Source organism: Dipodomys merriami, unplaced genomic scaffold (assembly GCF_024711535.1).
Source record: "Dipodomys merriami isolate MVZ:Mamm:240054 unplaced genomic scaffold, mDipMer1.0.p SCAF_1, whole genome shotgun sequence".
Lineage (NCBI taxonomy): Eukaryota > Metazoa > Chordata > Mammalia > Rodentia > Heteromyidae > Dipodomys > Dipodomys merriami.
In genome coordinates, this window is record NW_027202270.1 from 132,605,259 (window position 1) to 132,628,107 (window position 22,849).

Here is a 22,849-nt window from a genome sequence, read left to right on the forward strand (position 1 = left end):
CTATGTAGAATTGTTGTAAAACTTCAACACAAAAATGCCCACAAAGCACAGAAAGAAGATTCTATAAATTTCACACAAAGAAGATTCTATAAATGGCTGAGGAGACAAAGCCAAGCAACCAGAAAGCCAGGGCTCTCAAGGCTTGGATAAACCAGGTACCATGTTTATAATTTCCTTAGATTCATAAAGATGTGCCGCTTTCTGGAATTTTGACACTGAGAGAAGAGTTCAGTTACAGAGTTCTGGATAATCATCCCCACTCAAGTCTCTCACTGCCAATTCTGGAAAGAGGATTCAGAAAATAGGCAGTGAGGCTCAACCAAAGTAGTTTGGCTCTGCAAAGGTGTTCTCAAAAGCATAGTCCCTTTGGTAACAATAAAACAGTAGTCCAAGACTCAAAGCACACACAGTCTTTGTCCATGATGCCAAAATGCTTAAACTCTGCCAAGCCAATAAGGGAAACTTCCAGGAAGAGACCCTTAAAGGAAAACTTGAAGGCAGTCACCAGAAACCATCAACTGATTGAAAAATCTCCTCAGGAAGGCAGAGGAGAGAGGCAACTGGATAAGATGAGGAAGGCTAAAGGCTGAAGGAAGGAAGGAGTATGTCAACGCCGTAGCAACTGAGAACTCCAAATTATTTAGAGCAGCAGAAATCAGAAACCTGCAAAGGCTTACATTGCATTTGACAATCAATCACCCATTGGGCAATGTATAACGTATTATAAAATGGTATGGTAACAGAATAAGACTTACCTAAATTCAAACTGAATGCTTCTTATTTGATTTGTTTTTCCTCACACTTCTATCATATCAAACCTACATCTCAGTCCTCGACCCCTAGCTTCACATGCTATTGGAATACTGGAAGGAAGTACCTCACTCTACCCATTGCCCTGATCAGTGATCTCAAGGAAGGATCTGAAATGCAAACTAGCATCATACCATGCCATGTTTTTTCTCAGTCATAGTTCCCCAAAGTAGAGGCCACAGACTCATTCAGTGTACATGGCACTGTAAAGATTCTGCTCCAACAACAGCAGCCAGATTGCAGTGCTCCAAGCTCACACAGAGTTTGTCCATGTGTGCAATCTCTGCTTTTCAATTCACATACATATACAAAACAGCGAGCTTTTTCCTATCACAGTCATGTGTCAGGACTATTCCAACTGAAACAACACCCAGCATAAGAACAGAAAGTCAAGAAGTAGTTTATCATCTCCTTCCTTTCATGTCCCTGACCCTGAGTGGGAGCTGTAGTTCTCATATGTAACTCAGTAAGCTTTGTAGTTAAGTAAAATGGCTAGATTCAGTAGACATGGGGGGGGGGGGAAGTCCGAGAGAAAGATAATGTGGACATTGTATTCATTCATTGAAAGCTAAAAGAATAATTACTAAGGCTTCACTTCCCCTCCCCCCAACTCCTCATTTTATTCCTGAACTTAAAAACTTTAAACAATAGGGCTTGGAATATGGCTTAGTGGTAAAGTGCTTGCTTAGCATGCATGAAGCCCTGGGTTCCATTCCTCAGTACCTACCACATAGACAGAAAAGGGGTGAAGTGGTGCTGTGGCTCAAGTGGTAGAGTGCTAGCCACTGAGTTCAAGACCCAGGACCTGAGTTCAAGACCCAGGACTGGCAAACCCCTTAAAAAAAAGACAACCACAAAATACTTTAAACAATAATATCAACAACCCATTATATCTCAAAACGCATGGGCTAATGGTATATAGCCAAAAAAAAAAAGAAAGAAAGAAAGAAAGAAAGAAAAAAGATAAAAAGAAAAAGAAAGTGGGCTCTGGACCTTGACAAATCTTGTCTTCAATTCTTAATATTACCATTGGATTCAAGTTACATATTGGACTCACTAAGTTTCTTTTTATAAAAATAGAGATGGTAAAAATCCATATGGAAAGACTATTTTAGGGACTAATAGAAAAAATGCAGGTAAAAGGTCAAATCTGATGGCTGCAACCTGTCCATACTCAGGAAAACAAACTCTCTTCTCTTCCTAGAAAATGAAAGAGTGTTAGTATTTCCTGGAACATGACAACCCAAAAAGATGTTCTTCTCTTATCAAGCAGGGGGCCCTGAAATGGCAAAAAATGGGTTCCACACAAGCTACCTTCTGCCTTTTCTCCTTTCCTCCACTTATCTCGCTCTGTCTTTTCAAAAATAAAGAGGCAAGATTCATCACAATGGTAACTACCAGGCTAAGAAGAGCAGGTCAGAAAATTCTTTGTTCTCCTAATCATCACACTCTTTAGTGTAGCAAGATGGGCAATAGGAAGCTTTGGGCTTCAGGGTGGGCCCTCCATGAGCACAAATGGCATTTATAAGAGAGAGGCGATATAGCCAGCCCTGTTATAGGATGTTGTTCATAAGTAAAGTCACTACATTGGGAGGTTTATGTTCATTGTGAAGTTCAGCTTGGAAAAAGTTCACTTCTTCACAGGCCTGAAGCCAAGAAGGTTAAAAAGGTTGACTTCTATAGTTCATTGTGATGTGGGGTAAAAGGGTGCTTAAATTTTTTTTTTCCTGCAGAGATCTGTAAAATTCTTTAATGAAATGTAAAAAATGTAAAATCCTTTAATTGAAAGTGTTAGGACTGTAAGTATAACATTACCTGCAAAATTTGCAATAATTTCGTTAGGTTTGAGGACATTTCTTTTCCCCAGTGTCTTCTACTATAAATTATCAGATAAAGTACAAAAGACAACAGCTCTCTATTTCTTCTACTTTACTGATCATGTCACTTATCATAAACCATTTAACTCCAACTGCCTACCCACATCTGTAAAATGAAAGGTTGGAATACAGTATGGGACTAAGGACCACCAAGTGAGAATCACCCAGCATGCTTGCGAAGAACCACAAATCGTGGGCTTGGTCTGTCCTCAATGAGTCCATCAGGAAGGGCCTGGAATCTTCATTGATCAAAGCACCAGCATTTCCTAGGCTCACTGTAATTAAGTCGATGGATAAGATCCCTAGAAGGTATCTTCAATTGGACATTGTCAGATTCTAAATGTGTTTGTTCCAGTGACCATTGGTTCACAGTTCATGCAGATACAGAGTCCTAACCAAGGCTAAAACACAATATCCTACCCAATCTTCATTTTTAAGTGAGCCAAACACATTTCAACATCCTTGAGTCTCAGGTCACTGCCTTGTCCAAGAGATGTCATAGCTGTTTCCTATGTTGTTTCCCAACTGAAAGCGTTTTTCTTTTCTAGCCAGACAAACAGGGTCTTCAGTTTGGTTCCAAAGGCCTGTGTCTCTTCTATTTCCTGTAACAGCTCAGATTTCTCTAAAAATCTCTCTCCCAGCTATTTGGCCTACTTTACTTAGCCAGTTAGAGCTAGGAGGGTCACTGTATAAGGGGATTTGGAACCAGACAAACAGTATGTAAAAATAAAACTAGTCAGAGCTGGAGGAGAAAGATGGCGGTGATAAAATACCTGGTGGAATGAGAGGCTCATTATAGGGGAAATCCACCTTTCAAATGCTCTGTGCATGGATCCATCATCAGATAGTCCCCTGATCGTACAGATTCCAACACTCAAAGACAAAAATAAGGATTTATAATAAGTCTACCATAAAAATAAGTGCATTCAGTTTAACTACATTAATAAGCCTGTTTCTTTATTCATAGGTATGTCCTTTGAACTTTTTGATGTGAAAGAGCTTTTTCCTTTTTGAAATGGTGGTAACAACTAATTTTCACCTCTACTTGATAAAAAATATTTTGTTTTCATTTAAACTCTTAATGGCCCCAAGAGAGTTAAAAAAAAAAATCTCTGAGGAGAAAAAAAAATCTCTGAGGAAAGACTACCTCTTCAACAAAGATACTAGTCAACAAAGATCAGGGGAAAAAATGACAGCATAGGGAGCATAGTTTTAACCATTTTAGTTTAATAGTAGCTCCATAAGGAGCCCTCTTTATTGAAACCATTCAGTACTCCGGATTTCTTGGGCACACTGGCTTTTCAAGTCCCATTTGGGTTTCTTTGTTTGTTTGTAGGTGGTAGGAAAGATATATTCTTGGTTGTTTTTTGATGTTGTTGTTGTTGTTGCTTTTGGTCTGTTGTGGGCCTTGCACTCTGGGCCTGGGAGCTGTCCTTGGCTCTTCAGCTCAAGGCAAGCACTCTACCACTTAAACCACAGTGACACTTCCGGTTTTCTGGTGGTTAATTGGAGATAAGAGTCTCATGGACTTTCCTGCCGGGCTGGCTTTGAACTGTGATCCTCAGATCTCAGCCTCCTGAGTAGCTAGGATTACAGGTGAGAGCCACAGGTACCTGGCTGGAAAGATATATTTTTGTCTCAAATCAAAATAGGAAGTAGAGTGGGGTGTGTATTGGTCAAGTGGTAGTGTGCCTATCTAGCAAGTGTGAGGCTCTGAGTTTGAACTCCAGTACTACAAAAAACAAAACAAAAAAAACAGAAAAAACAGGCAGGCAGGCAAGAAGAAAGGAAGGCAGGAAGGCAGAAAGGCAGAAAGGATGGAAGGAAGGATGGAAGAAAGGAAGGAAGGAAGGGATTAGAAAGGATCCATTGGATATCTGTGCTCTCTGTGTTGGCCTTGTCCCTGTTCTCTGAGAGTATAAACTCACTGCAGCTATTTCCAGTTCCTCCATCCTTTCAGGGAAGATTTCTCAGATTTTCATAAAATCTGAAAAAGATTTTCTGCAGAAGAATCTTTTCAAAGTCACCTTTTCCCCAATCTTTTCAATACCTGTTAGAACACTTCTGATGGAAGCTGAGCTTTCACATGAGCAGCTCTGAAAAGGGAGGAAACTTCTACCCAAGGCAAGGGACTTGGCTGGGATTCCATGTTCCTTTTGCTATTTCTGCTTTAAAAAGAATTTTCTCCCACCCCTGCAGCATAGCCAAACTCTCCTCTAGTTAGTCTCTCTTTCTGTCTCTTTGTCTCTCTGTCTCTCTGTCTCTGTCTCTCTGTCTCTGTCTCTGTCTCTGTCTCTCTCTCTCTCTCTCTCTCTCTCTCACACACACACACACACACACTGTGCCTAAAAAACAGCCAATGAACTGGGATAGGAAACAAGAAATAATGATGATCTGGAACCATTTCACCAAAGAACAGGGATTCATGCTTGAGTCAGGGCAACTAAGTCTGATCCTTCTTTGGAGGAATCTGAGTAGAAAGATACACAACTTTGACTTACTTCATGTAAAACATTATCCTAGTATCTCTCTTTGAGTGAACATGGATTATAATATATTGCAAATCTACTTTAGAGCTTATATAGGAAAACTACTTTAGTATCTTTTCTTCAGTTATTCAGTCCTCCATTAAGCCTTCCTAACTACAGATAAAAGTTAAGATGGTAGATAATGGTAATAAAAATGTCTGCCTTTCCTACAACCCTGACCCTAAAAGCTCCTGGAGGGCCTACCTCTCGCAGGCTCTGATTGGCTCAAAGGAATTCAAAGGAATTTCTAGCAGTATTGTAGGGGTAGCCTGTCTCCTTGTCTCTCACAGGCCCTAGCAGACTGGTTCTTTAAAAAAACACTTCCTGTAGTCTGACTTTTTTTATGGTATTTTATAGAGCTATCTGCTTATAATTGCCAATGTATGATACTAACTTTTTAAACCAAAAATTGACTGATGCTTTCAAGGAATTATTAAACTATAAAGCTTAATTCTTATGGGTAAGATTAATTTGAAATCAGCAATATGTTCTTCCTCGAGGTTACATTCAGGAATAAATAAAATAATGTGTTTCTTTTTCTTTCAAAATACTTGTATCCAGTGTATGCCAAGCATTGTCCTTACCTCAGAGGGAGCACGGTAAATTCAGTCACAGGTGTCAAGGGACTTGATGCAGTGCTTAAAAGCACAAGAAGAGGGATGAATACCAGGTACAGCTGTGACTCAGAGAGGACAGGGGCATAGTAAGTCTGGGTGCCATGCAAATCTTCACTGTGATGATGTCAGAGACTTTGAAAATACACAATGGATGCGGAGAGAAGAATTCTATCGTGAGAAAGGAACCAGAGTATTTCCAAGGTACAAAGCAACCTGGGGGCTTTGTGAAGAGCCCGGAGGTTCAAATGAAGGCCCTGGCTGTGAGTAATCATATCAGTGCTGTCAACAATTTCCTAGCTTATCCCTCCTGAGGAGGCAACTTCAGGGCGCTCCTAGTAGAAGATGAAAATATTATTATAAAGTCTATTTAAATAAACCTCCTATACAAAAAGTCACCCCTTTTGAATTTGTTGAAATAAGAGAGTCATAATATTTATTTCATGAAGAGGGTGTGAGGCTTAGGATTAATTTACTTCATTACTCCTTAGAGTACTTTGAAATTTATAGAATCCCATATGTGGGTTTGGAGGAACTTGATGGGGAATATTCTAGATGCTCCATTAGGTTTTGTATCATCTTCAAGTGCAGTCACCTGCACTCCATCTTTTCTGATCATCATTACAAGACACCTGGTACCGCAAGGGCCTCCCAAGTGCAGGCCTCAGCCAGTCCACTCTAGGTGATACCTCTTTAATCATTCTAGAAACTTCCTCTCCTCTTAATAATTCATGACATTCTTACAGCACATACTGTTCATATGTTTATGTGTCCCAAAGGACACTATAGACAACTAGAGATGATCAACTAGCTTTCCTTGTTCTTTGACTCTGGTATCTTACATGGCAATTAGCAGACAAGAGGAAATTAAATAAAGGTTCATTGAATGAGAGCAAGAACTGTGCTCTAGTTACAAGGCAAAACCTTATCTGTACCGTCAGAGGATGCTTTTTATCTGTGCTGTGCATGGACACCAGCACTTCCACTTTCCAACTAACAATGAATTTAATACCATCTATCACTTAAAGGAGAGGTTCTCAACCTTAGCCACACATTGCAGCCATTTGGGCAAAGTTTACAAATGACAAGACACTGATGCCTGTTCCAACCTCTCCCATATCTAGTAAAACTTTTGATTTAATTGTTCATGGGAGAGGTCGTTGGCCATGGTCTTTTTTAAATGCTCTTGTGCTGAGTCTGCTATCTAGCTGGGCTTGGGTTACCCAGACTTAATATGGTACTTAAGGAGGTCCCTACCATCTTCTGGAGACTCAATGTGCTGTGATGATTTCACCTTTCTTTATATTCAGCAGTTACTGTTGTAACCATTCATTAGGTAATAAATCAAATGCTTTCTTGGGCAGTACATCAATATTGATTAGTTTAGCTCCTGAGTTACAGTTTGATCACACACACACACACACACACACACACACACACACACACACACGCACACACACACACACGCACACACACACACACCTTCTATCCTAGATTGGAAGCATCTGGAGGGCAGGAACTATGTCTAGTTCTTCCTGGCATCCTAATGACATGCACACAGCAGACCAGACATGTTGTGATGACTTAAAACAGGGCCAACAACAAATCTAGCAGAGGCCATTTTAATTCTCCTGTGAACACATGTCTTTGGGAAGAATAAAAATATTGAAGAAAGGGAGGGGCAGAATTGAAGCAGAGTAGAAAAAAAAAAGAGTAAATAAAAGTCAAGTGGAAAAAAAAAAGCTAAATTAGTCCAAGAGAAAATATTTCCCGGCTCCTTAAGAGGATTTTTTTTGTAAACACTGAAGCAGAATAAACAAGAGAATTAACTTGGCTTGTGCCTTGATAAGGAGATTTCTTTCTTAGTTATATAATTTTACAAAGTTTCCAAGGGTGTAAAGAAAATAATCAGACAGGGAGGATTCCTTCTCCAGGGCAATACCATTCAGCTCTTAGGTTAATCAGCTTGAAGAGCTGCTAAGTTTGACCTGACCCCTTCCATCTCTGTGATCCCAGACTAAGCCTAACATTCAATAGCCCTGGTGGACAGCCCAATGTCATAGAAACGGATAAAACATAATCCTCTTTCCATAACCTTGATCCCTTGGTGTAGTGACCTCTACATGCAAACTAAAAAGGAAAAAAAACCTAAGAAGCAAAACTCCCCCCCAAACAAAAACCCCTCAAAAAACAAAACAAAACAACAACAACAAATTATGCCTGGTATCTTCTCTGGCTGATATCTCAGAGGCATAGAGGTATGGATAACTTGGAATAACCTAAGCCTGATTCTCTACTAAGTGGTGTTATAAGAAAATAAAACTTGGTGCAATTACCTTCGAGTCAAGCCTTAAAGCCCAAAAGGCTTATCTTCATATGGTTTCTATACTTTTCTGTGAACTAAGATCACAGGAAAGACTCCCTGCTAACTATGAGGAAAGGTCATCTGATAGAGATGTTTTTCTGTATCAAACATTATCCTAGTCACAAATTTAACAAGTGGGTCCTCCAAAACAGGCTTATTTCTACAGAGTAATTAAATATATGTTCTTTTTCCTGTATTGTCCCTTAAAACATTGATTGTTTATTATTGCTTAAAAACAGGGCTCAAAGGAATTTAAACCGAATCCTAATTGATTAGTTGGGATAGTAACAAGTTGCCCTTTGTAGATTAAGATAACACCACTGACCCATCTAATAGGATATGAGCTAATAGACTGTCACTGATCCATCCACACTTAGCTCTTGGTTCTTGTGAACAGTGCCCTGAATTTGACCTTTTCTGCCAAGAGCCACCAAAATCCTTTAGTCACCAAAGAGATATAAAACCATAGCATTTGTCCTATTAGCCACTTCCTGTTGACACTGAACACATGGAAATGATTAGACATGTTATTACAAGGTGGAGAAAAATGTGGTTATAACTTTGCTCATAAACTCCAGCTAGAAATTGGTAAAACTAGAATCAGGGTGTCTTGAATTGATGATATGATATGTAAGAGACCACATCACAAAATCAGTGCATTACTATAAGAATGTCAGCTAAAATATAAAACAGAGATAAACCATCAGTTTTGAAGATGTGAGGTTAAGGATCTATGCAAGTGAATGAGACGATACTGATTCACAAGAAATTTTTCTCCCTCTAGCGGAGTTTTAGATAGGAGTGCCTAACACTCCTTAGTGATATTGCCGATAGCTGCGAAGTTTGTCACTACTTACCACCTAGGGTACGCCCCAAAGCCCACTAGGGTTTCCAGGAATGTTTTGAATGTATTCCACCAAGAGGAGAAGAAGTGGACTCCATACCTGAATCATCAGGGAAAAGCTATCACCAAAATAAGGAGCATGCCAGGGCTTGAAAACCCATGAACACTTACTTCCCTGATGAAAACAAGCTGCTTTATCTTCTCAGACAGGGCTCACCCAATCACCAAGATGGAATGTTATTTACACAGTCCCAAGAAAACCAAGAAGAATCTTCTGGTCCTTAACCAAAGTTATTCACAAAGTTATGTCTAGAACAGGCAATGGCTCTTGTCTGTTTTGGATGCTTCCTGCCTCCTTGATAAAGAGCCAATTACCTAATGCAGGTAAAGGCAACAACACCCACAAACACCCCATCCTACCTCTTCCAGAAAGGACCACCTGCATGATAGTTTGTTTCTTTTATTAATTACCTGGATTTGCTGCTTATTTAGTAAGACAGGCAAATCTGGCTTCTAAATTCAAAACATCAGACTATTCACCCTGACTCTTTCTTTCTCCTTCTTGTAGGGTAAGATCATGATTGAGCGATCACAGCAGTATGAAGAAGAGGGAGGATGTGAGGAAAAAGAAATTTCCCTGGTTATGAGAGAAGTCAGAGGGTGAGGTCTCTTTTTCTAGAATGGGTAGAGAAGATTAAAAAGGGTAGAGAGCAGAATCCATTTTTATTTTTATTTATTTTATTTATTTGTTGGTGTGGGGCTTGAACTGTGGGTCTGGGCACTGTCCCTCAGCTCTTCAGCTCAAGGCTAGCACTCTACCACTTGAGCCACAGCGCCACTTCCAGGTTTTTCTGCTTATGTGGTGCTGAGGAATCGAACCCAGGGCCTCATGCATGCAAGGCAAGCACTCTACCACTGAGCCACCTTCCCCGCCCCAGAATCCTTTTTTAAATGTGTGTGTGTGTGTGTGTATGTGCGTGTATGTGTACGTGTGTGTATGTGTATGTGTGCGTGTGCATGTGTGTGTATGCGTGTGTGTGTGTATGTGTGTGTGTGTCTGTGTGTGTGTCTGTATTTGTCTGTGTGTCTGTATGTCTTCACTCAAGGCCAGAGTAGAAATCCTACTAGGATGTTCATCCTTACAGCGGTCTCTCTGGCATCATTCCTTATTTGAAATCTCTCTCTTACTCAGTAATATAATAGTTCTCAGAGTCTGGGGGATCACTTACTCACTTAGCAGGATCTGTGCAGCTTCAGGCTTTCAAAGCACAAACATGCCAAGAAAGAACATGACTATTATTTAAGTTATGTATATATTTTTATCTAGTCCTCAACAAATATTAGCTAAGTAAAATGATCATTTAGGGAGAATTTGAAATCCCCATCAGTGTGGGTCTCAGTCATTTTCAAATCTCAGTGAGGATGCTAACTCTCTGAGATCTATCCTTACACTGTCCCTCTGCCTGTGGCTAACCCTCCTACTTCATTATAACTTCTGTTGTGGCAAACAGGGTTTCTTTATCCTCCCCTGGCCAATGCTAGCCCTGAGAAGATAAGATGGTCAACACTTTCAGAAGAGGCTCTGACTTTTAAGTTCCTTTTGTGCCCTTCATAGTCTGAGAACACTGTCAGAGTACTCACCTGTTTTCTCTCTGAATCAAGGTGCTGGAGAATCAGCCTGGTGTTCACGCTATGACTCCAGGTGTTTCCCAGTGCAGCTACAACACAGCTGGATCCAGAAGTACCTGAAATGAGATAAGGCAAAGCCAGGTTTATGGATGTCCCTTGCTTGTGATGGCATTTGATAGAAACAGTGCCGAGTCATTGCTCATTGCTCAGAGAGTACTTAGAGACTTGGTTTACCGCCACAAAAGCTAATCAATTAGAGGAAGAAGAGAGAGGTTAGGGAATCTGAGACCAAAAAACAAAAACAAAAACAAAAACAAAAACAAAACAAAACAACACCACTCCCCCCCCCACACACACAAAAAAAAAAAACAAAAAAACAGCACTGGAGTTCCTTCAGCCACAGTGGCAATCATCACCGCTGGGCTGAGAGTGACAGTTACATGTCACCAGGAGTTTGCATCAGAAAGCAGCACGGAGTTGTTGCTAATAATGAACCACGTGCCTCCCCATCCCTGCAAAAAAGTATACTGCCATTTTACAGGATAACAGCCAGAAATGAAAGTCAGAGCTTAACAAGATTTGTTAGAAGATTTTAGTTTCATTTTCCATATCAATATAGAATATTGTGGCACATATGTAATTCTTTTGCTCTCCTCTTTCTGTATACACACAGAAAACGAATCTGGAGGACCTCAACATTCTACATAGAGTCTAGCTCTGACAGTCCTATTCCAAGAGAAGAATTCCTTTACCCTAAGACTTTCCTGTAAAGGGAACAATTGGAAGTAAACTTCATCTGGGTTCCTAATCTACCCCACCTTATACTTCAGACATTCCCTTACATCTCAAAGTTTAATAGGTCCCTCTTGCCAGCACCAGGAAAAGACCATTCCTGATCCCTATGCTTTTCTTCCCCTGAGGCAAGCCTTCCAATTCTGCCACTAAGAAGCCAGGCTCCACCACTATGCCTAGTACATTCTAAAGTCTCTTCCAAAGTTGGCACAGGTCATGCCAGAGATCCTGGCCTTAGAGGAGTCACAAAGGGTATTATTTTGTTACCTCTTAACCCCAGATGTCATCTCTGTTCAATGAGGGGACTAAAGGGATAGAGACTGAAGCCCGCTGAAGTTTTTTTTTTTTTTAAAAAAAGGACTTCAATTTCTCATTTGTTGCTCCTACTGTGTCACCTCAATATGAAGTAGGAATGAGTTTCTTTTCTAGGTGTATTTTAGGGTGGTCTGAGGACTGCATATAGTCTTAAGCTCCTAGGCCTAAATGCTACAGTTGATAGGTGTCAATTCAGTGGTTCTTAGCTGGAGTCAGCAACATCTAACTGGGATTGACTGGCACCTAGAAGGTAGAGATTAGTGACACTGCTAAACAACTTATAATACACAGGATAGGTTCCAAGACAAAAAAAAACTCAGCCCAAAACACAACAGCACTAGGTTTGAGAACCCATGACTTCGATAATCCCAACCACACATATTTTTTCCTGGTTTAAACAGATTTGGCAACTATTTAGATGGAAATAAATAACAAGGGCCTTGGCAAGCTGGGGATCCCAGCTGAAAGGGAACTTTAGCATTGGAAAGAGTAGAATTGGGGGGTAAACATGGTTTATCCTATATACAAATCACAGCAAGCACAAATCAATGTAAAGCCAAATAATCTAGGCTGTGTGGATCTGATTATTCCATTCACCTCAGTTGTTTTCCAGGCCTGAGGATAAAATCTTAAGTCTTAAACAATGATTTCTGGGCACTTCTCTTCCACCTCTGTGTTTCCCTCTGGTCGCATCTTTCTTATGATGACCTCTTGACTTCTCTGTCCTCATCCTCCTTGACCTCTTGTCAGCAGTTGATAAAGCTTCTCCTTGGCATCTCCTCTCCTAGTCTGTTTCTCCTTTTACCACGGCAATTACCTCTTTCCCTTCTCTGCTTTCTTTCCTCCCTCTATTAGCTGGGGAGTTGGGTATGACCATTTTTTCCCCTTTTCTGATATCAAATGCCTTCAGTGGCCATGAAAATAATGTTTATATAAATGTACCCTAATTATGAAGACAAGTATTTGTCCATTAGCACACAGAAATTTCTTATTACTACAAAAAGATATACTCTCTTCCATTTTTCCTGACATATAGAATGCTCTCAATTCACCTTTCACTTTCTACTTCTTGAGACACATTTACAGGGAAATACTCTCTGCTGTAGAAAACTGACACTGCAAGAGAAATAGCAACTCTATTTGCATTTTAAAAGACAGCCTTAATGAGAGAATTCATACATCACCCAATTCATCCGTTTAGAGCATATAGCTCAATGACTTTTTAGTATATTCACCATTATTCAACAATCACTGCCATCCAGTTGAGAGCATTTCATCAGCCCCCAAGAAAGACTGCACCTCTTGGCCATCAGTCTGGTATCCCATGCCTCGTCCCAAGTCTAAGGCAATCATGAATCTATGCCTCCATAGATTCAGCAACTTGCTTTTGATCTTGGAGTGTGAGGGAGGCGATGAGGAGTAGCAGTACTGTGGTGAATTGGTGAATTCATTCAGGACCTCAAGGAAACAGCCTCTATTTAGATCTAGTTGCTGTTGTCATGTGGCAAAGTGAGTTCATAGTTAACCACATTTTTTAAAAAAAAGATAAGCCATGAAACAATATTTTTAAGAAACATTTCCTGGCATGGCTTAATTTTTACCGTTGTAAGTTTTAAAAGCAAACACATTAGTGAGCCAGAGAGACCTCTATCCCATCAAGTTAGCAATGTCTGCTCCATGGAGTGTTTTCTCACTGTTGACAAGGATGTCACTTCCATGTAAGTGATTTCTGAGCTTTTATATCATTCTCTGAATGACACACCTGCCCTTCATTTTCAACCAGATTTTTAACATTCTAACTTTGATATCTTCAAATCAAGCTCATAGCTTTCCCTGTAAATGTACGCCCCCCCCCCCTTATTTCCTTTTTCCTTTTTGACTTTCAGTAAATCTAGTTTGAAACCTCAGTTCTGTTTTTAGAATTCTTTCATACTTCCAATTAAGTGTGAAATCCTAGCTGCACACTGGTGGCTCATACCTGTAATCAGGAGGTTAATCAGGAGGCTGAGATCTGAGGATCTCAGTTCAAAGCCATCCTTAGTAGACAAATCTGAGAGCTCTTCACTTCCAATTAACCAGCAAAATCTGGAAGTATGGCTCAAGTGGCAGAGTGACTACTTGGAGCAAAAAAGCCAGGTAAGAACATGAAGCCCTGGTTCAACCTTCGATACCAGCATGAGTACATGTTCATACACACACACACACACACACACACACACACACAGAGTATGAAAGCCTGTTTATTTACCTGTAAAACCCTATTCTTTATCCTACAATCCCTTTCCATAGGTGTCTACCTATGGGCCACTATTTGAGCTATCTCACTGGTGTCCATGCAGCTATCACCTTCTCATTACCACCACATCCTCTGTGTTACGACCTGATCATCTTCCTTCAATCACACATTTATACTTATTAGCTATCCTGCCACGTACAACCAGCATGTTCAAAAACTTTCAATGGCTCTCAGGTACCTTAGAACAATTCTAAATTCCTGAGATGGACATTCAAGGGCCTTACCACTTCTCTCACTCTAGTTCAGCTTTTACTCCAATTTAATCACTTCTTGTCCAAGTCTCCTATTCAACTGGAGTGTACCATATGTCCATAAGTTCAAGGTTTACCCAAGCCTTCAATGACATTTCCCATGTGTCAACTTCTCTTATCACCACAAAAGTATGTAGTCCTCTTTTATACTTTCATAACACCTTATTTCATCCTATTATGTTCTATTATGTTATGGTGTATTATTTATACACTTTTCTTATTATCCTTAATATATATGATAAAAGAGTCCAAACCATGTCCAATTTATGTCAGCATGCCTGAATCATTTCACACAGTCTGACACCAAGGATGCTTATAAATACCGATTAAATGATGAAATCATAAATTACTTCCAACAAAGTTTGGATCACGTTATAGACTTACTTCAGCAACAGATTTACATTCTTAACTCTATCTTGTTTAAGATAAAATTAATAGGCTTACATTTTTAAAGCAAACTTCAGAAGCCAGTTGCTTACATGTCTGTCAAGTGGCAGGATGGAGTGAGGCTAATCTTTAAAGTTTGCCAAGAAAACACTACATGTGATAATTAGGAGTTACTAATTGTATAAGCACTCATTTTCTTTTTGTGTGTGGGGGATAAAACTGGAGTTTCCCATGTATTAAGGAAGATTCAGAATGATTTCAGAGATCACATTCTTATTTGGACCATAACTTTTTAAAGAACTCTATCTCATCAAACCAGTGAGAACCATATAAAAAAAGTTCTCATGTAGTTGGCTGTTATCTAACTTGGGTCCCAAGTAAGAGCCATAGTACAAATGGCCACAGAAAATCTTCCAGTAAAAACTCTGAGAGTAAGTTTGAAGAACTGTATTTTCAGGAGGTTATACCAATATCAAGCCAGTCAGTGTAAGAGTAACTACTCCAAGGCCTTAAAAGTTAATGATGATATAGGCAATGTTTGTAAAAGTACCATATGCCAGGTACCATGTAAGCCCTTTAAATAGACAGAGCTAACACACTGTTTGAGTTCCATGTCTTAGTCCCATCTTTTTTGATCCTCACAACAACCTATGAGGTGGGTAATATAGTCAATTCTATTGACAGACTGAGGCTGTGAAAGATTAAGTCATTCCCTTAAGGTCACATGGCTGGTTAATGACAGAGCCAGGCTTTGAAACTAGCCTAAGTTTTAACCACTACTTCAATTAGCCTTTTCCTACCTCATGGATGTCTTCAGTCAAATATCTTTCCATTCTGCTAGCCCAGGGGGTGGGGATGGGGGAGGTGAGAGGCTGAGGGTCAGGTCCTAGAAAGCCTTGGAATGCACAAAGACCCACCTCTGACAAGAAGGTCTGTTGTGAGCATCTTATCACCAATCTGAACTCTACGTGTCACTCAGCTCCACACCCAGCTTCCTCTGTTCTGATGTACACTGATAACCCAGGGTAAGAGGTTTCCAGAAAGGCAGCACATGCCCTGGCTTGGCACAGTATTTAACCTCACTCAACTGACCCAGTGTATGGATCCATGCAAATCAAGTAGTCTGTTACTGACCCTCCCTGGTCAGATGTTTTAAAGTCTGGTCTGGAAAGTTATATCACTTATTAGAGCCTTGAGTACAAGAACACACTTGAAGGTGATTGTACTAGTATTATCACTGGGAGATGGGGAATCTGCTAGGTACTATAGTTTTGCCATCTTAGTTTCAACGAGAAAATTTAGTGATCTCTTTATGTCTTTTGACTTTCTAGCAGACTTATAAGAGGGTTGTCACAAATGATCATTAATGTTGTTTATGGGAAATTTAAGGTTGGAAGAATTTGCTTACTGGTTTTTCAGAAAAGGTGATTTCCTCCCCAGTGACCTAATTGGTCAGGAAACAGATAAGTGAATCTTCTCTAGGCTGATTTTAAGCAGAAGTGTATTCTTCCTCTCTCCTTTTTGACAACCGTGACATTTAGAATTGCCAAGGCAATATGACTCCATTGTCTGGAATTTGGTTGCTTCCAATACAAATTTTAAAAATCCAATAAAAGAACTGGGGTTTGAAAATATTTTCATTATCGGGGATTATCACAGGATTGAACCTGTAGAAACATCTGGGTGAGCTACAAAAGACTGTGGGAACATTCACTCACCACTCTCTGACCTTCTTTTAGGTAAGTCAAAGCAGGTTCTCTTTCTGTGATTGCTTACCCATCTGTAAAAAGTGAATAATAATTCGTGATTGCTTACCCATCTGTAAAAAGTGAATAATAATTCCTGCCTTCAGGCAACCACAGGTTTTTGATTGGTGGCTTCTAGATGTAGATATTTGATATAGATAAATAATAGGAACAGTGGTGACCAAGCATTTCTCCTCCTATCTAAGAAGAAAAGAACTTTTTAATTACCATCTTCTCTATTATTTTTATTCTGTTAATGATTAGGCAAGATAGTTAAACTTAGTAATGAAGTAGTTAAAACAATAGGATTCAGAATCTGGAACGTCTTTCACGATTACTATCTTTTGGATCCAATTCCCTACTCCTCTGGAGTGGGAGGAGGACAGACTTCTTGGGTGAAAAGGAGCTATCTGCTTGGTTTGTATACAGGGGTGTAGCCCTGGAAAAGTCAGACTGGAGGAGGATAGCCAGATTGTTACGTAGCCCTGACTTCCAGAAAGGTAATGGCCCTCTGGTACCAAGCTGTGTCAGTATTTAGAAGAGGCCTATAATGAGAAAACTCCTTCTCTGAAAACATGTCAATTTATGACTCCTCTGCTAGGTATTTCTGGGAGGTCAGACTGAATCTCTAGTGCATAGCAAAAAAGCATTTGCCCCCAGAGCAGATGGGTCAACTTTAAAAGAATAAACTTTTACATGTTCAAAAAGAAAAGTGAAAAAAAAGCACAATCAAATAAACCCAACCAATCAATCAACTAAACAACCAAACAGCCAAATAAACAAAAAACTCCAAAGCAGTGACTCCCATAATAGGAACAGAGGGGAAGAGAAGGAAAAGTTCAAGGCTTTGGAGGGTTGGATATTCTGAATATTTGATCCCTCCTGTTAATTATGATGAAAAGAAACCTACTGAGACAAGGAGGAAATTTAAAAAAAATGTGGTAGGGAAGGATAACAATACATGTATTTTCAGGATTGAAATAAATCTAGGGTTGGGGTGGTATGCTACCAATGGAACTTCCAATGTGCTTCGTGATAGCCTGTGGTCAGCTGCTGGCTAGGAGGCCAGGCCACCACCTGCAAGTTCTATTTCTGCCTTGGCTGTGGGCTTTTAATAAGTCCAAGTAGGACAAGGAGAGTGGTATAATGAACAGTGGAGTAGGCCACGGTAGTGACTCACTTCTATCACCTCTCTAAGCCTCAGTTTCCTCATCCGTGACAAGAAGGGGTTGTTTGAAATGACCTAAAAAATTTGCAACTCCATTAAAAATTCTAAGTCTAAGCTAGGGGCCGGTGGCTCACGCCTGGAATCCTAGCCTAGTCAGGAGGCTGAGATCTGAGGATCATGGTTCAAAGCCAGCCCGGACAGGAAAGTCTGTGACTAGAAAACCGGAAGTGGGGCTGTGGCTCAAGTGGTAGAGCGCTCACCTTGAGCTGAAGAGCTGAGGACAGCACCCAAGCCCAGAGTTCAAGGAGGAAGGAAGGAAGGAAGGAAGGAAGGAAGGAAGGAAGGAAGGAAGGAAGGAAGGAAGGAAGGAAGGAAGGAAGGAAGAAAGAAAGAAAGAAAGAAAGAAAGGGAAATTCTAAATCTATAATATTTTAAGGACAAAAAATAAATGCCTCATTCAAGACCTTATTTTCCCCCCCAGGCAATGTGAAAATGTAGTGTGTTGAGTGCTATTATTGAATGGCTGCTCTGTGAGCACCTGGAGACAGTGCAAACCTGTGGCCCTTTTCCATTAGCAAAGTTCTCTTCAGACTAGGGATTTTCTTAGTCTGTTCAACCTACTAAAATAATTATGATGGGTAAACATGTATTGGCCAGTGGCCAAGTCCCAGCAAACAGAACTTCATAATAATGAAGCTGAAAGAGAAGTCTGGATGCTAAAATAGGGATTAGAAGATTATTATCTACTACATTCAGTTTCTCTTGTTTGAAACCAGGCCTCAGAAAGTTGCTGAGCCTAATATATGTTTTTTTTTTCAATTGGGTCATACATCTCAACTAGGAAAGTGGCTGAATATTGGTTACTTCCAGTATAAGTGTGTGTGTGTGTGTGTGTGTGTGTGTGTGTGTGTGTGTGTGTGTGTGTGTGTGTGTGTGTTTAGGGAGTAAATTTGCTTTCTCTCTAAATTTCCAAGTAGTCCAAGTTACCTGTCAGTGGTTTACCAACTTTTGTTTTACTTAATGTAGAAAGAATTTCAGCAACAGGAGCTGAAGGAGATAAAATCTATTTTATGAAAGTGGGAGGGAGATTGGCTACATTAGGTTATTTCTAGAACAAAGATTCAAGGTAACCTACCAAGCCATTGGGCCGAGGTACCAAATAAAAGACTGGGATAGACTCAGGCATCCATTCTTCAGTGAAATTAATTTCCTTGGGGGCTTGTAGTTCACTAACTGAACCTGTGAACCAGCTGTATTTAGTGTGCGTGCCACTTCCTCAGGTCTCTAAAACTGACAATGGTCTGTAGGTCAAGTTCCAACGGAAGTGATATTTCTGATCTAGCTCTATAAATACAGCACTGGAAAAAACCATCAGCTGCCGTGGCCCAGGGACCACACTCTATTAAGTAAGTAACCACAGTATCTATGCTACCATTTTAGATAGGAAAGAAATATCGTGTGTGTGTGTGTGTGTGTGTGTGTGTGTGTGTGTGTGTGTGTGTGTGTGTGTGTGTGTGTGTGTGTTTAAATAATCTTCTGAGATTCTCAAAATACTTTAAGGCTATTAGCCTTTCAGATTTACAAGTAAAGGATCTAAAGCATAAAATCATGTAACAACTGCCTCACCCAAAACCATTTGCCCACTGAGGAAGGCAGCAAAAATAAGGTTGCTTCACTTTAGGGAAGCAGAGAATTTCAATTCCAATGTCTTTTGGCTAGGAATGAAGGAACAAATACACTCCTCCAGTTTGTGCTTGTATTATACATCTAGGCTGATTCAAGTCTCCCTATAAAACCTGTTATTGGGGAAAGTAAGAAATGTGGAGCAGAAGACATAAAAGGTGAGGCAATCCTCACCTTTGGAATGCAAGGTTTAGGGGTGGATTAGTCGTCCACAGCAGTGAGTGGAGAAAGAAGGGAGCTAAAATTCTAGGATAAAGGCTAGTATTCATCAGCACAAATCATACAACTCCACTGGCTTGGGGGATAGGGAAGGGGGTTGTGATAAAATAAGTTTCCCAGAGTGGTGGAATATACATGTAAGATATCATCCAACAAGGAAGACGCTTTTGAAATTGGAATGAGGATGTTTTAGAAATTATGTTGAGATGACAGAGATAGATTGGGGTTGTTCCGGAAAAGACAAGATGTATGATCACCCTTTAGGGAGGCCATGAAACAAATGTCCAGAATCAGGGTGAGGGTACTTACTCTACTTAGAACAGGTCAGGATGGAAACCATCTTTGGCCAAATGCTCCTGAAGGGATCACTGTATCAGGCTTTTCTGTGTGTTTGCAGGAACAATCATCAGGTTCCTAAATAGTGCTAGGAGAACAGTGGCAGGCTTGAGAACAGAACTATACTAATCTCTGAGGTCCTTGTATCTGGGTAGGAAGAAGCCATCTCTTCCCACCAGTGCAACTCCCAGGAGGCCACATCTTTTCCAGTATTCCAGTTTTCCTCCTGCTATCTTCTATTTAAGGGTAAAAATCTTAAATGGTCACCTGTAGCCATAGCTCCTGAATCTCTGAAACAAACTTTTTAATTAAAAACAAATTCACTAGTGGGCACAGTAATCAAACTTGTCATCCTAGATACCTGGGAGATAGAGACTGGGAAACTGTGGTCCAAAATAAGCCTGGACCAAAAAAAAAAACAAAACAAAAAAAAACAACCAAGTTTAGGATATTCTTGACCAATGGGTGAGTGCAGTGATAAGTTCCTGTTATCACAGTAATGCAGGGAAGCACAAACAGGAGGACTGTAATCCAGACATAAAGAAAGACTTTATCTTGAAAATAACTAGCACATCTAGGTATTGATGTCTCATACCTTTAATCTTAGATTTCAAGAGGCTGAGAGCTGAGGATCACAGTTCAAAGCCAGCCTAGGCAGGAAAGTCTGTGAGACTCTTATTTCCAATTAACCACCAAAAAATTGGAAGTGGAGTTGTGGCTCAGAGTGGTAAAGTGCTAGCCTTAAAAAAAAAAACAACAACAACAAAACAACAAAACAAACTTGACAGTGCCCAGGCCCTGAGTTTAATCCTTAGGACTGGTGCACGTGTGTGCAGCCCCCGCCCCTTTCCCCCTCCCCAATATAATAGCCAGAACAAAAAAGCCTGCCAGTAGTGGTAGAGCATCTGCCTAGCAATTGAAAGGCCCTGATTTCAAATCCCAGTATAGAAGCAACAACAAAAAACAGTTCACTTATTGGAAAACACACATCAATGTTGGGTAAATCTTAGCAAAATAAAGCATAGAAAACAAACCTAAAGCAATCTAAGACATTTTCTTTTTGAATTTCAACTCTATTCAAGTCAGGAAGATGCTTACACAGTATATTTTTATCCCACCACTCCTACATGTGTTCTCTTTGCTTGCTGTGAAGTCTTCAAATCATGCATATCAGCTGTCTTGGCCTGAGCTTTGCTTTTCTGCTTCACTGTGGAATCTGAGGCAGCAGGATGCCAGAGCTAGACTCATGTATTGTACACATCTCATCAGCTCACATTTTGATCACTGGACATTTGTTTCAGGAGACATTGGATGATACAGAAGACAACTGCTCAAGCTGATATTAGACTGGCTATAGCCCTGATGGTTGGGAGAAAAATCACTCAGACATGTGTATGTAGCCAAACTGCTTTTGGAGAGAGCTTGGAAAGGGTAAAAAATGGTTATATCTTTTTTTTTGGGGGGGGGGGTCCGGTCGTGGGGCCTGAACTCTGGGCCTGGGCACTGTCCCTCAGCCCTTCAGCTCAAGGCTAGCACTCTACCACTTGAGCCACAGTGCCACTTCCGGCTTTTTTTCTTTTTGCTTATGTGGTGCTGAGGAATTGAACCCAGGGCCTCATGCATGCAAGGCAAGCGCTCTACCACTGAGCCACCTTCCCAGCCCCCAAATGTCTATATCTTTTATCAGTTACTCTTTGTGGGGAAACCTAAGCTATCGTGAAGTAGTTTTTGATAGTTTTATATATTCAGGATCTAGTTTGAACAATGGGAAAACTGGATGACCACCCACTTCGCTGAGAAGCAAGAGGCCAAATATACAAGCAAGGTTTGCAAGGAAAAGGTCAAGGGGCTGAAGGTGATACAGACTCAGGCCTGGATAAGCCTGCTAAGCAGCAAGGACTACAGACAAAAATAAATGCTTTTATTTATTAGGAATTATGTTGTTGACAAAGAAATTTCTGTGAAACCATCAGTGGTATAAAACTATTAGTGTGAAATGATGCTTCAACTAAAAGCAGTGTCTAATCCTAGATTGCCTCCTGGAAAACCTTGCCATAAGAACATTACTGGGACACCTGACAAAGTCTGAATATTGCTTGTATATTAGATTATAATGTTATATATTATATCTGTTCTAATTTCCTGGGTGAGATCATTGTATTATGGTTATATAAGAGAGCTTTGAATGTTGGTGAGATAATTCTGGAAGTATTAGGGGATGGAGGATCATGATATCTACAACTTATTCTCAAATGGTTCTTAAAGGATAGTAAGTCAATAATATTGTAAAGGATAAACTGATAAAATGAATATACAAAAGAGATTAACAAATGTGACCCAATATTAACAGTCCAGGCAAAACTACACAGGAAATTGACTGTACTTTTTTTGAAACTTTTCTACAGGTTTGAACTCTTGTCCTATATCTCCCACCACCCAAAATTCAGTGTGAAAATGTAGGTTTGCCTACCATAGATTACCTGAGTCACTGATATAAAAGGACACAGGCTTTGATCTCAATTCAGTTCAAATATGTGTTTTACATAACAAATTTCTGTGAAACCATCAGTTTCACAGAAAACTATTAGTGTGAAATGATGCTTCAACTAAAAGCAGTGTCTAATCCTAGATTGCCTCCTGGAAAAACTTGCCATAAGAACATTACTGGGACACCTGACAAAGTGGGTGGTCATCCAGTTTTCCCATTGTTCAAACTAGATCCTGAATATATAAAACTATCAAAAACTACTTCACGATAGCTTAGGTTTCCCCACAAAGAGTAACTGATAAAAGATATAGCCATTTGGGGGCTGGGAAGGTGGCTCAGTGGTAGACCGCTTGCCTTGCATGCATGAGGCCCTGGGTTCAATTCCTCAGCACCACATAAGCAAAAAGAAAAAAAGCCAGAAGTGGTGCTGTGGCTCAAGTAGTAGAGCACTAGCCTTGAGCTGAAATTTCTTAAAATGCTGAATTCTAAGCCCTGTCCCAAA

At 40.1% G+C, this 22,849-nt stretch overlaps 1 protein-coding gene across 4 annotated transcripts in view; it reads right to left on the reverse strand.

Annotated features, from left to right (window-relative positions):
- Positions 1-22,849, reverse strand: part of Rad51b (RAD51 paralog B) — a 552,288-nt gene that overhangs the window by 50,297 nt on the left and 479,142 nt on the right. For all 4 annotated transcript variants that reach the window (XR_011373809.1, XM_070031472.1, XM_070031464.1 and 1 more), the window contains exon 9: positions 10,680-10,783. Coding sequence is in view for 3 of the 4 variants with exons in the window: in XM_070031472.1 (XP_069887573.1) it covers positions 10,680-10,783 (104 nt within the window). In the remaining variant the exon portion in view is untranslated. The remainder of the gene's footprint in view (positions 1-10,679; positions 10,784-22,849) is intronic.